The 16823-nt window shown below is 36.1% G+C and overlaps 1 protein-coding gene across 1 annotated transcript in view; it reads right to left on the bottom strand.

Annotated features, from left to right (window-relative positions):
• Positions 1-16823, bottom strand: part of sip3 (septin interacting protein 3) — a 306647-nt gene that overhangs the window by 286221 nt on the left and 3603 nt on the right. Inside the window, exon 2 of the mRNA XM_090399016.1 lies at positions 11824-11916. Within this exon, the coding sequence (XP_090255142.1) occupies positions 11824-11916 (93 nt within the window). The remainder of the gene's footprint in view (positions 1-11823; positions 11917-16823) is intronic.

The following is a 16823-nucleotide window of genomic DNA, read 5'->3' as shown; positions in this document are numbered from 1 at the left end:
CTACAAACGGTGGGCGAACTATAACAACGTGGATTTTTCGAAAATGGTCCTATGTCATAAGTGCAATACGTATGCCTGGCGAAACGTACAGGATATGTGTAGAGATTGAAAGGGAGACTAAAGAAAGTTTGGATTTGTAGAAAGTGCAATATTTGTTAGACTACAAATCAACAAATGCAAAACAGACTGAAGGAATAAAAGCTAATGTAAATGAAAGAAATGGAACAAGGTTACTGAAACTGAGGAAGTGAAAGAACACAAAAAATGAAAAAGCAAAAGTCATAAGGTAGTGGAAGGAACTATAAATGAGGAAACGGAAGTAAGGTGCAGCAGAATGAGAGGTAGCAAGAGCACAAGAGTGAAATTGCCTGAATGCAAGATTTGAATTAAGACATGCAAAATGAAAAATGAAATGAGGAATATGCAGAGTGATATTAGACGTTTAGTGAAAATAAACGAAAGTGTGCAAAAGTATAGAATGAAAGAAAAAAGGGTAAAAAAGACAATGGTTGATTCTAGAATAGCAGTGCATGGAGATTACATTGTTAGAAGATTGGTTAATGATTCCACAAGGTCTGTTATCCAGGAGGGAGAATGAGCAAGACAATTCATGCTTTGGACATGAGGAAACGAGCAAGAGAATTAGTGGTGGTTATAGGGACAAGTGATTTAAGTGAATATAAAGAGAATGTATATACAGGCAGATATCAGAAAGTTATTCAAAGATAACAGTATAGTGGAAAAGAATGTCAGTGTGTTGCTGAGGTATGACAATGATGAGTTGAGATGGAGAGCCAGAATCATGAATGGTATGCTAGCAGAGCTGTGCGAGGAGAAGGGAGTTGGCGCAGTTTGTGGATGTAAGGCATATATTTAAGGAAAGAATGGAATTATACAGACATGACAGATTGCATTTAAATGGCTTTGGAGTGACTGAAGTGGAGATACTGTTGATAGATGGAAGTGCAGTGTGTGATGTAAGCAAGAGATCTGAAGTAAGAGGTGACATGAAAGATTAGGACAGTGCCACTGAAGAGAATGAAGTACTTGGCAGTGGAAACAGTAGCAGTGTGAGAGACAAAGAAAGAACGAGAATGCAAGAGGAACGGGGGGGGGGGCAGTACAGGTGGAAAGGAAGACATGGCATAGTGGATGATGTGAGTAGTAAATGTATGGGGATGATCAGCATAGAAATGGAATAGACTGGGATGCGAATGGGTTAATTAAAACTCAGACGATATATGTGGAAAAATCACAACCAATAAATGGCTCAGGTAGATCTGGTTATAGAACTAGAAGTGAACTGCTGTGTTTGTTTATGAATGCCAGGAGTGTCAGAGATTGGGGGAGGAGGGGGGATGTTTCACTGACTGAGTATGTTTGCCCCAAAATTGTTGGAATGGGTGAGACATTGTTGAATAGGGATGACATCCTGGTGGGAATGGAGGGGGGTATAGTGTTTTTTGTGATGATGGAAAGGATGGGAGGGGTGGAGTGCTGCTGATGACAGCCAGGAGAGTTATGTCCACATGGGGTAGACATGGAGCAGTGTTGTGGTGTGAAGTGGAGTTTGACAGGAAGAAATATTTCATTGGATGTTATGGACCAGGAGGTGTGGAGGGTGGTGATGAAGAAATGTATGAACAACTTCAGTTAGTGAACAGGTAAAAATTAATTTTAATTATGGTATGGACTGGGATGAAGAGATAGTATTTGGGAATAGGGAAAATGAATTTCTTGAGGGAAAACTATCTTGGGCAATGCATAAGGGAGGGCACACAGGGATCAAGAGTTTTAGATCTGATCACTTCATCGGAGTATGTAATTGTAAGTGAGGTTTAACACATCTCCAGTTGGTGAGTGATCATGGGGTGATTCCATGGGTTATGGCTAGCCCTGTGAGGTCTTCTCTGGGGGTAATATGTGGAAGTACAGGGCTGGTGATTGTGACAGTCTTGGAGAATGGCTTGGATCTGTAGCATTGAGTGTGAAGAGTTGAGGGTAGGCAAAATAGATGCAGCTTAAGAATTGACAAAGAAATACATAACAGCATCAATATGTGTGAATGTATTCTGGGGGATGAATGGGGTAGGTGTACAATGAATGAAGAATGATTGGGCAATTGGGCATGAAATATGGAGGAAGTGGACACTTTGGGGGGTAGCAAGTGATGAATAATGGTGACAATCAGTTGCATAAATAATATAGAGAGCAGGCTGTGAGGTCAGTTCATGAGGACAGCAAATGTGCAGTGTGAGCAGAGATTAGTAAATCAGGCCAAGAAAAACCCTCATGAGTTTTTTTTTATATGTGGCAAGTAGAAGGAAGAATAACTATGGTAATAGTTTAATGGGTGAATGTGGGAGATTGGTGACTGCTGTGGAGGACATAGTTGAAGTGTTCGGTGAGCAGTTCATTCGGTGTTTCATCCTCAGTGTGAAATCAGAAGCTCAAGTGTAGAGAATGAAATGAGAGAAGACTTAATGGTAAATGAACAGGAGGAGTATGGGGGAGTTAAGTGAGTTAGATTCAGAGAAGCAGTGGGACTTGATGACATGTCACCACATGTCTTGGGGGGAGTTTTCCAGGGAATTGGCATCAGTCTTGGCCTACCTGTTGAACAGGAGTCCTACTACAGCACAAGTCAAGGTGGAGTGCTGATGAGGATTGTTCTGCTTCACAAAGGTGGGGATAGGGCGATAAATTTTGGCCCAATCTGTATATCTGGAGTTCTGGTTAGGGTGTTGGTGAGATATGAGATATAAGGGTGAGTTGATATAAGTGGTATTCTTTGTGTTTGTCAGCATGAGTTTATTGAAGGGAGGTCATATTTTATAACTAGCTTATGTGCTATAACAAGATGTATTGGACAGGGAAGATTCATATAGTGGTTATACTTAGATTTTGCAATGGATTGCCCACCCCATAAGTTGGTCACTAAATTGAAGTGTATGAGAGTGCATGATAGACTAGTGGGTTGGATAAGTGAATGCTATGAGATGATTATCAGCAAGTTGTGTATGGGTGGGGGGGGGGGAGACACTGTCTTGGAAGAGGAAAGTCACCTGCTGTGGTATGGAGTAGGAGTAAGTTTTGGGAATATTGGTGATAATGGAATGGGTTTAACTGGTGATATACAGCTGTTTGCTGATACAGGACTAAGAAGGGTGACAAGAAATCAGGCAGATGTTTTGGACTTACAGGAGGACTTGAATAGACTGCATGATTGGGCAAAATTATGGAAGTCACTTCAATACTGCCAAGGTTCTGAAATTTGGTAGGCAACAATGGGATGCAAAGCATACACTTCGGAAATTTTGGAGGATGCTGAAGAAAGCTAAGAGACCTTGGAATAGTGGTGGACAAGGATCTGAAGTTCAGAGGTCATAATGCATAAGTTGTGCATTATGAAGACATCACATAAGTTTATGGCAATGATGTGGAGGACCTTAACTTGTAGAAATAAAGAAATTGTGGTTTCATTGTATAAGATTTTGATCAGGTCTCATCTGGATTATTATGCACAGATTTGGTCTTCTGGTTTCCATAGTGATGCAGATATCTTGAAAAGACTTTCTTTTAAGGTTACACGGTGATTAGCATTCGTATTTAAGAATTTAGGGACACAAAACGCACGTGTTGAAATGATTATTTTACTAATTATTAATAAAATAACACTTGATGTTTCGATCCCTGTATCGAGGTCATCATCAGAAGGATACATGTGTATAGGAATCAAGCTACATGCTGTTGCACTTTATAAAGGTAAATTAAATCTATGTTGTTAACTAAATCTTTTTCTTAGCCTGACCTCTAGTGATAAAAAAAAAAAATTAAAACTACAATAAACTCTGCTGAAGTCGTCATGTACTAAGATTATCTGGAATTGTACAGTTCATATTGTTATACTAAGGTTTTCTTCTGGATTTGTAAAGTTCAGTTAGCTATTGAATGTTCTGGGGGGGGGGGGGGAGGAACTTCACCAAGTCTTCTTATATTGAGAGTTTTCTTTGTGGCTGCTATGAAGGTTGCAGATGAGTCCTCCACATTCTTGGAATGGTTAGACCATCTTTATTCAGATTTGGATTATGTTTGAGCATTTGACATGCCTCTTTGAATTTCCTCTCGAACAAGGTTTTGGCACCTTTCCAATCAATTCTGTGGTGCGTAGTCAGAAAGGCTGGTTTTTCCAAAATGGAGGTATTTAATATGTTGTTTGTGTTCATCCTTCCTGATTGGGATAATTTGCCCTGTTTCCCCCCCCCCATGTATGGTATGTTACATGTGTATTGTATTTTGTAAACCCCTGGGTGGGCTAAGTGTGGCAGAGGATCCTTGGAAGAACTGAGTAGGTGTCTTAATTTTGTCGGGGGTTTAAAGGTGATTTTGATGTTGTATTTGCATAGTGCTCTGTCCATTTTTTCGGAAATGCCTCTAACATATGGTATGGCAATAGCATTCTTGAAATCTTTTTTCTTTTTAGTGGTATCTCTGTGGAAGATCTTGTGGATGGTTTTTTTACTTTATCCATTTTTTATAAAATGGTATGGTTGATGATCTCGTATTCCTGGTTAAGAGCCTGTTCATTTGAACAGATAGTTTGAGCTCTGTGTTTAAGGGTGCTTATGATCCCTAGTTTTTGTGTTGGGTGGTGATAAGAAGTTTTGTGTATGTACTGGCCTGTGTGTGTGTGTGTGTGTAGGTTTGCAGTAGACTGAGAAGGAGAGAAAGCCTGAAGGAAGATGTGTGACGAGTGGGTCTAGGAACAGAAGAGAATTGTTTTTTTTCTATTTTAATGGTGAATTGGATGCGTTTGTGTTGTTTGTTCAGGTGACTAAGAAATGTATTTAGTGCTTCGCAGCCATGGGGTCAAATGGCGAAAATATCGTCGATGTATCTGAGCCAAATGTTGGGCTTTAGGCACGCTGACTCTAGAGCTCATTGCTCAAAGTCTTCCATATAAAAGTTAGCTATTGGGAGGGGGAAAGTGGTGAGCTCATGGTTGTACCCTCTTTTTGAAGGTAAAAATTGTTTTGCCACATGAAATACCCGGAGCGGAGTACATGGGCAAAGAGGGCTGTGATGTCGTGTGGAAATATGTTCTTTGTGAAAAGGGAAGTTATGTCAAAGCTGACTAATAGATCTTGGTCATTGAGTATAATGTTTTTAATTTTGTTTATGAAATGTGTATTTTTTTTATGTAGGAAGCCCACCAATTCCTTGAGTGTGGCTGCTAGTTTTTTGACTAAGTGGTAATTCGGGATGTCAATTCCTTCCACAATCGGACATAGTGGTGTGTCTGTTTTGTGTACTTTTGGCAGGCCATAAATTCTGGATGTGCGGGCATACTGAGGTATTAGTTTTTTAATCGTTTCTTCCAGCCACGTGTTAACCGATTTAATTAATTCAGTTGTTTTCTTTTTATTGCATTGTATGTGGTTGTAATTTACCATTTGGTAGGTGTTGTGGTCTGATACTAAATGGTTCATTTTTTCTATGTAGGTTGTCTGATCTAAAACGACAGTGGCTTTCCCTTTATCTGCTTTTGTGATAATAATGTCCTGTTTTTTTTTTTTTTTTTTTTTTTTTTTTTTTTTTTTTTTTTTTTTTTTAGGGATTTGAGGGCCAGTTTCCCACTTTGTTTAGGTTGCTGCTTAATTTGTTGTTTGAATTTAGTATACAAGCAGTTTCCCATCCGTATTTTGTCAGCTAAATTGGGGGGGGGGGAGATCTTAAACCTTTCTCGATATGATAAATTATATCAAGTTTGTTTACTGACCTCGGCGCAATGGCGTAGTTTAATCGTTTCTCCAGCAGCGAGAGTTCACCTTGGGTGTATCCTCGCATGTATCCTTCTGATGTTGACCTCAATACAGGGGTCGAAACATCAAGTGGTATTTTATTAATAATTAATAAAATAATCATTTCAACACATGTTTTGTGTCCCTAAATTCTTAAATATGTATGTATCTTGAAAAGAGTCCAGAGAAAACTGACCTTTGTGGAATACAAGGAGAGAATGAAGGAATACAATTTGCAAAGCATTGTGAATAGGAGGAAGAGAGGGGGATATGCTTTGAGAACATTTAAGTTGATAACAGATTGTTATCAGATTAATGTGAAAGAAATTTTTTTTTGTAGAATGGGAGAAGATGGTAGAACAAGGGGACACCTTAAAATTGTATAAGGAGTAAGTTCTTTGCATGGAGAGTGTTGGTCAGTGGAATGATTTGACTGACATTGTGATGAATGCAGACACATTAAATGAGTTTAAAGCATGGTTTGATGGGTTTTGTGTGTAATGTTGTTTGCCTCTATGATGAGGCAAACAATGAGTCTTTTGACTTCATGGAAGTTTGGTGTTAATAATAAACTTAATGATGTAATACTAGCATAGTATTCTGTACACCTGTAGAAGGTAACTTAGAACAGAATCAGATGATGAAGGAAAGCAGAGGACTGAAGATGCCAATTCAATGAGGCAGTGTCCATGGAAGTGCCTGGAGAAGACAGATGAAACACTGACAGCTAAAGGGAGTCAGTGAAATGGGGATTACTAATCAAGCAAAACCATCAAAAATTTTGGAGAAGTTTTTGGTGCACCACAACTAACTCAAGAAAAGCATTCCAAGGTTGGGTAGATCAGATTTCACAATAACTGGATGAGTGAAAAGTAGAACTTTACACAAGAGAGTGAGAGAGAGAGAAAGGGGAAAAAAAAGTTGTTTAGAGAATGAGGAAACAAGAATGAATTTATGATGGAAATTGCAAGCTAGAGGTAGCACTGTTTTAACAGCACTAAAAATGATTATCCTTGCTCCACAGAAGAACTGCATAAAAGTGAGGTAAAGTGAATGATTGTAGATCTTTAAACTTCAAATGTTTGCGCATTGTTTGTTAAATGAGTAGGACACCATAATGTGGAGCCTAATGCAAAACTATAGATAGGGTTATTAATTCAGTAAGAAATGATCATTTATGTATAGAAAAATGAGGGCAGGCAATGGAACAAAGAAATGAGCAATCCCATACAGGTGGAGAAATTTATAGAGAGAAAGCTATCCACCATGATTAACAAGAGAGAGGGAGATGACTGCTAAATTACAGAGCATAAGAAAGCAAAAATAAAATTTAAAAAAAAAAAAAAAAAATAGAAAAAATATCAATTTCCTAATATGTACCCGCAAGGGGTGTTCAGGTTCATAACAGCATTACATGATTAAGTTTACATTATTATTAATCTCCTATCAACAATATTCCTCCAAATCAATATATTACTTGTGAGCACTCCAATATTGTCATATCTAACTTTCCAGCTTCTAAGGCACTTCTGAACAAATAAATACACCTAGACACTGGTCTTCCTCTAGGTCTCTTTACTACCATCTTGGCATCAAACACCTTTTTGCTAACCTTTCTTCATCATTCTATTTAAATTGTCATACCACCTCAGATTAGTTCTGCTAACGCATTCTTGAATGCTAATAATGTCAAGTTCCTTTCTAATATCTTTATTTTTAATATGATTCTGCCATTGATGTCATTGGTTCAGTTTGCTAATTTTTCTCAGAACTCTCATCTGAGGTCTCTAGTCTTTAATCAAGTGCTTTATTTCTAACTCTCAGATCCACAACTTAAGTCTTGTATACTGTTAGTTTGGCATTTTGGCTAACTTTTCTCTTATTCCATATAAATTTATCAGCTGGATACCCACCATACCAGCTTTGCTTATTCTGTTGTCTATTTCCAGATTTAACCTGCCATCTTCACTAAAAACTATGCCTAAATAGCTGAAATATTTTACTTGTTCTCTAGGATCTCCATTCAGAATGCAGCTGAAGTTTTCTATGCCTCTTCTCACAGTTTTGGTTTTTATGGCTGATATTCATGCCAAATTTGTAACAGCTATTATTCAATTTAGTTAGTGAATCCTGGAGACCTGCAATAGATGTGTTTAAGAGTACAACATCATCATCTGCATAAACTAAAGAGCTAAGTTTGACATATCCAATTCTAATATCAGGTTTATTGCCACTTTCATTGATAATGTGATCCACATAGATGAAGAATAAGAGTGGAGATAATGTGCATTCTTGTCTTAGCCCTGATTTTACATCAAAATATCATCCTGTATTTCCTTCAATTCTAACTGCTGACTGACAACTCAAAGAGACTACATAATGGTCTGTATAATGTTCTATTCACCCCATATAATTGTGGTGTTTTAAAAAACTTTTCTCTGGGCACCTTGTCATATGCCTTTTCCAGATCTACAAAATTTAAATACAGATCCTTGTCATATTCCCATGATTTCTCAACTATTTCTCTTAAAGTGAAAATCTGTTCTTGATAACCTCTACTTGGCCTAAACCCATGACTGTTCTACAATTTTTTCTTCTGCAATCTTTCTCAACATCTTTATGCTTACATAAATCTTACTTGGAACACTTTGTCAAGAAATTGCTCTAATTCTAACATTCAGTTTTATTCCTCTTTTTATAGATAATACTATGAGAGTTCTGCTCCAATCATTGGGAATTCGACTTTCTGACTAGGCCCTCTCAATTATGCAGTGTAGCCACTACAAAACTTTTATACATCCATACTTAAGCATTTCTGGTCTAATATCTATTCCAGCTGCCTTTCAATATTTCAAGTTTTTGATGGTTTGTTTTTACCTCTCACTGCTTGGTTCGTGTAACAGTTTTTCAAGGTAATTACTAATGATATCTAGGATATCCTTATCTTCAGTTTTCATGTCATCTTTATCATCTTTGATTCCTTTTACAGTACTCTTTCTCCATTTCTAAGTGTCTTCAATAGCCTCCAGAACATTTCTGTCACCTTCCTGATATTTATTATCTATATTCTAACCAGTCTTCCCATTACTTTTGTTTACCTACTTTTACACACAGGTTAGCTCTCTTACATTTTTCTCTATATTCTTTTAGAGCATCTGCCAACTTATTTGCTAGGAACTTTTGGTATGTCTTCTTCTTCTTTTCCAGAAGTGCTTCTTTAACTTCTTGTGTCCATCATGGTATTCTTTTTTCTATCCTTGAAGGCAACTTCACCACGTACCTCCCTAGCTGAATCAATCAAAATCTTCTCAGAGTTTGCCAGAGACTCCAAGGTATGGTTCTTGATTTCAATTTGTTTCATTTTTTCTTCAATAATGTTTATATAGTTGAGTCTACAATTTATTTATAAAAGCTGGTCAACTTTAATTCTTTTTCAAACTTTCTTACATACTGTTCTTTTCAGTGTGATACCCATTTTTATCCTGCTTAGTACTAAGTAACAGTCACTTCCAATTTCAAATACTCTGTACACTCTTGGATCCTGAATGAGTGAAGATATCAATCAACAACGACACAGTCAATGAGGCTTTTCTTATTTCTCGTGTCTTCTTTTGATGTGAACTTGTTCACATCTTTATGTTGAAACATGGTGTTAGTGATGACTATAGTCCATGTCCTGAGCAGAAGTCCATTAAATACTTATCATTATTATTAGCTTTGTCCTTTTCTCCAAAATTTCCCAAAATGTCCCTATATGGTTGGTGGAATTCTTTTCCTACTTGACTGTCAGATCTCCAACAAGGACCACTTTTTTCCATTTTCTTTATGTCAGATGCCTGTTCTAATGACTCCAAAAATTCCTCCACTTGATCCATGGAAGAATCTTCTGTGAGACTATAGGTACAAATAAGTTTCATTGTCCATGTACCTATTTTGAAGTTTGCCCACATAACTCTACTTGAAACTGCCTTCCAATCAAGAAATTTATCTTCATGTTTGGTATTAAATATTATCACTACTCCTTCCTTTCCTTGATCATTATTGCCTGAAAATAACACTATACTTATTATTTAGTAAGATCTCACCTGTTTTTGTCTTCTTTGTCTCAGAAATGCTAATTATGTCCATGTAGTACTTTTTTAATTCTTCTGCAAGTTCTATTTCCTCTCATTGATACTACTTATATTGATGGTTCCTATCTTCAGTTCTGATGTTGGGTTTATTTTCTTCTTCTAGATATTGAGTTAGTCATAATATGGGATGTGTCTTCCACATCACTTTTTTCCCATATTTAATTGAAAACTATATATTAAATCCAGTTAAAATAAAAGCATCCATTCTGTTTCATCTTTCAATTTGAAATCAAGCTTCCTATCACTACTCTATGGCATATTACTGTGTTCACCAAAAAACAAAATGGAGACAAACAATTTTTTTTATCAAGTTAGCTGTGCTCTGACTTCAAACAACTGATGCTGTAGAATTACCTAGCAATATTAAAAGTTCAATTTGTAAAAACAGTCAATTTATAATTATGAATCTTTTCACAAACATTTTTTCATTCATTTCGGTTTCATAATCATATATAATTGGCACTTGTGATAATCATATACAATTGGCACTTGGCTGATAAGAAATTGATATTTATGTTAAAACAAAATGTAAGGTATGTGAGATTTATTGTAGTTACTAGTTATCAGATAGTTGTAAGGATTTCAATGGTTCTGTATTGTAATTCATAATTGTTAAGTGTGGTGATTTCTGTCATTCATCATAAAGGCATTCTCTTTTTGCTAATGATGATAGCCTGACAGCCATTACTGCCTTCTTGCTTGCTGCTTAGTTGAACAAGAGCTCATGCTTATCTCCGAGGTTGATGGGTGATTTACAGCTGACAGAGAGAGCATTCAGTACCTGGGTAATGAAAGGAAACAAAAAGAAAAGAAAGAATGGAAGTATGAAAATGCAAGCCAGAGAATTTTGCTTTAGAAAGTTCTTAAGAAAACTTGACAGTCAGAATATATTAATAGAGGATCTGAAAAGGGAATCTTAGCAAGGTGAATCCTTAGATTGGAAAAGTGAGACTCAACAAGTCAATAGTAAATAAAAGGAGATATTAAGAACATTCCATTTTCAATGTTCAAAGAAATGCATAATGGAAAGTTTTGTCTTCTGTCAAGACCACCAGTAATATCAATTTTTCTCAGATCAAGTGATGGAATTAATGAAATCTGAAACTGTAAAGTGACTAATGAAGAGGATCTACTTTGATAGTGTTTATAAAGTAGTTTTAAAAAAAAACTGTTTTTCTCTGGTAAAGAACTGGTAATTTGTGCTTCTTGTAATTAAAATGCCTAAGGTAAGAATATTTAAACTAATGTAACAATGAGGATGTAGGAACAATATATACTAAATAAGGAAATACTGCATAGTCCCATGGAAGTTAAGTTTTATATTTGGAGAAGACCTGATAAAGAACTGAATCTAATGAACATGTTTTTGTAGGAATTCTGTTGTGAAAAGCAAATATGTTCAATCTAGAAGACTAAGTATTTGTTAAACAAATCAGTAACAGAACAAGTCAGTCTGAGAATGAATTTATCCTATAAAGATAAAGGAGATTTCTAAAGTATAGTTTTAATTTAGAAGATCTTGGATAAAATTGTTTTATAGTTATTTAGTTTTATTTTACAACATATATAGTATTTAGCTTTAAATATATATTTTTTTATTTCATCTTGAGTGAATCATTTCTTGGATTCTAAAAGGAACATAGTTAAAAGTCATTGCACCAATTGGATTGAACTCTTTCAAATTCTATTTAACCCTCGATGTAAAAATAGTCTCTTTAAAGAGAAAAGCAAATCGACACTGTCTCTTAACAGATACATAACACATTTATTATTCTCATTATAGAACTGTATTACAAATTCCAATCTTATTTTGAACAAAATTTTATGCAACTGCTATATAAAATTTGGCTGACAATGCATATATTAAATCTACAACTGCAAACACCCACCTCCATTTCTGCAGCTCTGAGATGACCAAAAAATACTTTCCTCATTAGTTTTCCCATCAGTAATACCAAAACAAATGCTTGCAAATATATCACCTATAAATATTAAATTACATTTCAGCCTTAATATATATATATATATATATATAATTAAGAAGTATATAAAAAGAACATTAAGTGTTACACTAAATACACTTCCAACAGAAAATATTCATTAACAAAAGATCCTGGATATAAGCTTTTATTTTTCTTTATTTTTTCAAAATAGTAAATAAAAATTTTATTTTTATTTACTTTTCAAACATCTGCTTTAAATGCATGTACACACGCACACAGAGAGAGAGAGATGAGTTCAAAGAAACTGAAAAAGATAGTGATATTTCTTATCATCGTATAGTTGGAAAAAGAACTGCACTACATGATTTAGATACTTATTTCTACACCCAACTCTATTCATCCTAGTGGAACTTATTTGGTGTGATTAGTTCTTTTTGATATGATTAGCTCTTATTAAAACTAATAGCATCTCTTCACCCCCCCCCCACCGCTGCATGTAGCAACTTTAATTACTATTTGAAGCTCGATATACTAGTAACACTATGTTAGTGTAAAACATGATTAACGTGGAAGAAAATTTTCTTCCACGTTAACCTAGTGACAACACCTGGCCAATTTATGTGTCTTAATCATGTTATCTCTCCCCCTCCTCCTCCTCCTATTCATGAGGCTTTGCAAATTATATTCTCTCAATATGTCTTCATACTCCATATTCCAAAGACCAGCTACCACCTTCCTAACATATCTTTATCACCATGAAAACCAGGTGACCAAATCTGTGCAAAATCCATAGAAGGCCTAATCAAGGCCTCATATGATGGAACCATTACATCTATTTCTGCAAGTCAAGTTGCTCACACATCATTGCCAAATCTGATGTAATGACTTCACAAGTTGTGCAACATGACCACTGAACTTCAGGTCCTTGTCCACTACCATTCCCAGATCGCTCAACTCTTACCTCATTCAAAATTTTCCCAGATGTATACTTTGCATCTCATCATTGTTTGCCAAATTTCAGAATCTTACACTTTAACTTGGAACTGATAGTTACACTTATCTGTCCACTCATATAATATAGTCAAGTCGTATAGTTTGGCAAATTGTTGACAAATTGGGCTACCCCAGGTCAACAATTAGTGATACCATACTGAGATAGAAGCACAGGGAGTCAGCTGAAAGTACCATCTACAGTGGATGACCTACCACACTCACCGAACATGATCGTAGGGTGCTGCGAAGGATAATATGTAAAAACTGCCATTTATCAGTACACACATTGAATTCAGAGTTCCAGGCATCGGCTGGAACACAAATCTGCACAAAAACACTCAGAAGCAAAGCTCACAACATAATCCATGGTAGAACCAAAATATGCAAGCCCCATATTATCTGAACAAGAATGCAGCATTGTCTTCAGTGGTGCAAAGAAAGTTGACAGTAGGATGTGGAAGCATGGAAAGAGTATTATGGAGCAACAAATCACACTACACTCTACTGAGCAGATGGACAGGTATGGGTGTGACAGATGCCTAGTAAACATCTCTTACCAGAGTGCATAATCATAACTGATTATGCACCCTGGTGCATAATCACAGAGTGCATAATCATAAATGAAACTTGTTTCATAGTTATGATTATGCACTCTGGTAAGAGATGTTTACCACCACCAACAACAACACACCACCAACAGAATTCGAATTCTGTTGGTGGTGTGTTGGTATAGCCCAGTTTTTCCTGGTTTGGCCTCAAACTTCTGTTTGTGGTGCATAAACAATGAACTCTGAGAGGTATCTGAACATTCTGGAAAACATAATGCTTCTTACTTCATGGCATCTATATGGAACTAACTATTGTCTCCAACATCACCACACTTGCCTGCCTCCACAGAGCCCTGATATCAATGCTAATGAACATTTGTGAGATGAAGTGGTGCATCACGTGAGGTCAAAGGACATCTGCCCCATAACAGTCCAGGACCTCATTACATTCCTACAGGAAGAATGGTCTAAAATTCCCACTGATCTCTATCATATGCTTTTGGAAAGTATGCACTATAGGAATGCTGCAGCCATTGCAGAGAAAAGAAGTCCTACATTTTAAGGTGTGCACCATGACTGTTTATTCCTCACACTATGGTCTGTTCTTTCCAAGCAATGTACACGAATATTGCTGCCATCTCTCTGGAACAGTCCCTTGAGACATGTCATCATCAAATCCTATTACCTTACTGACATCAAACTTACTTATACATCTCCTGTTCACTCAAAATTAAACCCTCCTCTCCTATTTCCTTTACACCTGAGCTTCTCATGTTTTCAACACTGATGAAGATAAAACACCTTTTATGAAATATTCATTGAACATCTCAACTATATCCTCTGCAGCAGTTACCAATCTACCATTCTTATCTATTAACATCATCTTACCATAATCATTCTTCTACTAGCCACATATGGAAAATTCTTTAGGATTTTTCTAGGCCTGATCTAATTGCTAATTTCTACTCATGCTGAACTTTTGCTATCCATAAACTCAGTTACCTTTCAGGCCCACTCTTGACACTTTTCATGCAACTGACAGTTACTAATATTCATCTTGTGGTGCCTACACAGTACATTCTTCCAGATTTCATGCTTATTCCCTTCAATTATCTATTTGACATCTACTTTATTCAGCCCTTTGACCTTCAGAATACACTCACAAACTGATATTAAATATCAATATGTGAATATATTGATGTTGTTAAATATCTCTTGGTTTGATCTCAAGCAGCATTTATCTCCTTCTACTTAACTCCTCATCCCATGATATATCTCCAAAATGTTCCTAACTAACGACATGATCACATCATGGTCGCTCACCAACTGGTGAAAATATGACAACCCACTCACAATCACATTTGTGAGAAAATGATTAGGTCTAAGATTCTCCATTCGTACATGCTCTCCCATACATATTGCCTAAGATAGTTGTCTCAAAAACTCATTCATTTTTCTTATCCCCAAAAGCTATCTTCTCATTCCAATCTATATTACCATAACTAAAATCATCCATTATGATCACCACCCTTCCTTTATTCACTAATCCAAGTTGCTTATACAGTTTTCCATCACCATCCTCCATATTTCCTAGACTATAGTGACATCCAACAAAATATCTCTTGCTGTCAATCTCCACATCACACCATACTGACTCAAAACAATGCCACTATTTCCTTCTTACATCTCCACTTTCTGCACACAATTTCCCTGCTATCATCAGCAGCACATCCCCATCTCCCTTCTTGTCCTTTTTTTATCCTAAAAATTAAAAAAAAAAATCATATCCTTCCATTTCTATTCCCATTAAGATATCATCCTTATCCAACTATGTTTCACTTATTCCAATAATTTTTGGACAAATAAACTTAATCAGCAAACCATTTCATCTCCCTTATTTCTGATGCTCCTGACATATGTAAATTCACTTTTAGGTCTTTAACCAGTACTATCCATGCCACTTGGCTGTAATTTCCCCACACCTGTTGATACCCAATTGCTTTTATCACCACTTAACCTATATATATATATATCCTCACACAACCCCATTACATCACAGACCATTCCATTCCTATGTTGACCATCCATATACACACATTCGCTACTACTTCCAAACATCCACACTCCTTATACCATGTTAGGGAATAATAGTAATCTATTATTCAAATGCTAAAAGCTCAGTGGAGTGAAACAGCATTGAAAAAGGATTAAAATAATATTTCATTAGTCCAATATTTTGTCTCAGTCAAAAAGACATCTTCAGGGTGTGCAATAGGAGACTTGTAACATGCATGCATAAAGCCAACACAAAACTAAGTGAAACACATGAACAAAAGACTAGAGTCCTAACTAGGTGGGGTACCCTATATGAGCACCAGTTTACATCCTAGATGCTCTATGAGCGCCTAGGATGTAAAATGATATCTCTAAGTATTAGGGTTTGCAATATTTTAGGGAGTGTTATACAACCATATTTGAGAGCAACAGTAGATTCTGAAAACAGAAAAGAAACAAAACAGAAATTCAGAAGAGAAAGACTCTCTTTAGAATCTGCTGCTCTTAAAAATCAGCCTAATTTGAATAAATATGGTTGAATAAAACTTCCCAAAATATAGGAAACACTAATATTTCTATTTAAAATAAAGAGCCAATAGGCTTCATTTTGGCAATGTAAACATTATTTAAATTAAGGGGATATTAAATCCCACATTGTTTTAAAGCCGAATAAGAAACTCAGAGATCAGAATCAAAGAGTTTCATGCCGAATATAGTAACTATAAACGTATCGGCGACTACTAGCATAAGCTAAAGCACGTAGTACAAACCAGGGCAACTCGTAGCAAAAGGTGGAGAAAGTTCTGATCGCTATTCTTAGTATTTTCCATAATGTATGATGTTATACATTATGGTGGGGGGTCACTACCCAGACCGGTTTCAATCTTTATTGAAATCTCATCAGTGAGTAGCTAAATAAAAGTATAATACTAAGGGTATAGCGAAAAGAACTTACATACTCTGCTATACGAGTTGTCAAAACGGTGCACCCATAAATTATTCAAAATAAAAAGCAATAGGCTTCATTTCGGTGATGTAAACATTATTTAAATTAAGGGGATATTAAATCCCACATTGTTTTAAAACCGAATAAGAAACTCAAAGATCGGAATCAAAGAGTTTCATGCCAAATATAGTAACTATAAACGTATCGGCGACTACTAGTGTAAGCTAAAGCACGTAGTACAAACTAGGGCAACTCGTAGCAAAGGTGGAGAAAGTTCTGATCGCTATTCTTAGTATTTTCCATAATGTAAAACCCATTTCCTAGGAGATGTATGATGTTATACATTATGGGTAGTAACCTCCCACCATAATGTATAACATCTTTGGAATGGCCTTCCCCATGCC

Source organism: Typopeltis vanoorti, chromosome 1 (assembly GCF_054136105.1).
Source record: "Typopeltis vanoorti isolate ZY-2024b chromosome 1, IOZ_Tvanoo_1.0, whole genome shotgun sequence".
Taxonomy (NCBI): Eukaryota; Metazoa; Arthropoda; class Arachnida; order Uropygi; family Thelyphonidae; genus Typopeltis; species Typopeltis vanoorti.
This window is presented reverse-complemented; position numbering and strand designations above follow the sequence as displayed.